The 855-nt window shown below is 43.7% G+C and overlaps 1 protein-coding gene across 1 annotated transcript; it reads left to right on the top strand.

Annotated features, from left to right (window-relative positions):
* Nucleotides 1-4: 4 nt before the first annotated feature.
* Nucleotides 5-849, top strand: LOC111668370 (tripartite motif-containing protein 16-like protein; the record flags this gene model as incomplete). Its single annotated transcript, XM_023424455.2, has 1 exon — nt 5-849. A coding segment is annotated over one exon (597 nt), but the record flags the coding sequence as incomplete, so codon positions are not given.
* Nucleotides 850-855: the final 6 nt, after the last annotated feature.

Here is an 855-nt window from a genome sequence, read left to right as displayed (position 1 = left end):
ATGGACAAACATCTCACTGACACTGACTGAAGTGGATGTTTTACTGTCACAACCAGAGCCCAGGACCAGAGCTGACTTCTTAAAATATTCACAGGAAATCACACTGGATCCAAACACAGCACACACACATCTGTTATTATCTGAGGGAAACAGAAAAGCAACATTAATGAGTCAACAACAGTCTTATTCTATTCACCCAGACAGATTCACTTCATATCGGCAGGTCCTGAGTAGAGAGAGTCTGACTGGACGTTGTTACTGGGAGGTGGAGTGGAGAGGAGGAGTTTCTGTAGCAGTCGCATACAAGAATATCAGCAGAGCAGGGAGATCAGAGGAATGTGAATTTGGATACAATTGCCAATCATTTGCGTTAGATTGTTTTTCATTATGGTCCAACAACATCAACACTCCAGTCTCAGGTCCTCGGTCCTCCAGAGTAGGAGTGTACCTGGATCACAGAGCAGGTGTTCTGTCCTTCTACAGCGTCTCTGAAACCATGACTCTCCTCCACAGAGTCCAGACCACATTCACTCAGCCTCTCTATGCTGGACTTGAGTTTGACTTTTATGGAGACACAGCAGAGTTGTGTAAACTGAAATAGACAGAAGTGAGTTCAAATGTGTGTTTGAGTTCCTAAATGTATTTTGTGTCTTTGTGTTTGTTGCTGAGTCATCGTCAGCACTTTGACCTCTTCTGGTTTCTTGTTGTGTTGATGTTGGAGTTTCTTTAGGTGGAGCTGGAGCCATGGAGGATTTCACTGCTCAGGAACATTTGTGTTGATGTGTTTGTCTGTTGTTGTTTGGGCCTTAACAGAGAAATCACCAGACCTTCCTTTATCACAGATGTGTTGTTCTC

The sequence above is a fragment of the Seriola lalandi genome, unplaced genomic scaffold (genome assembly GCF_002814215.2).
Source record: "Seriola lalandi dorsalis isolate HSWRI2012SDOR001 ecotype SW California unplaced genomic scaffold, Sedor1 jcf7180001961184, whole genome shotgun sequence".
In the NCBI taxonomy this organism is placed as follows: domain Eukaryota; kingdom Metazoa; phylum Chordata; class Actinopteri; order Carangiformes; family Carangidae; genus Seriola; species Seriola lalandi.
This window is presented reverse-complemented; position numbering and strand designations above follow the sequence as displayed.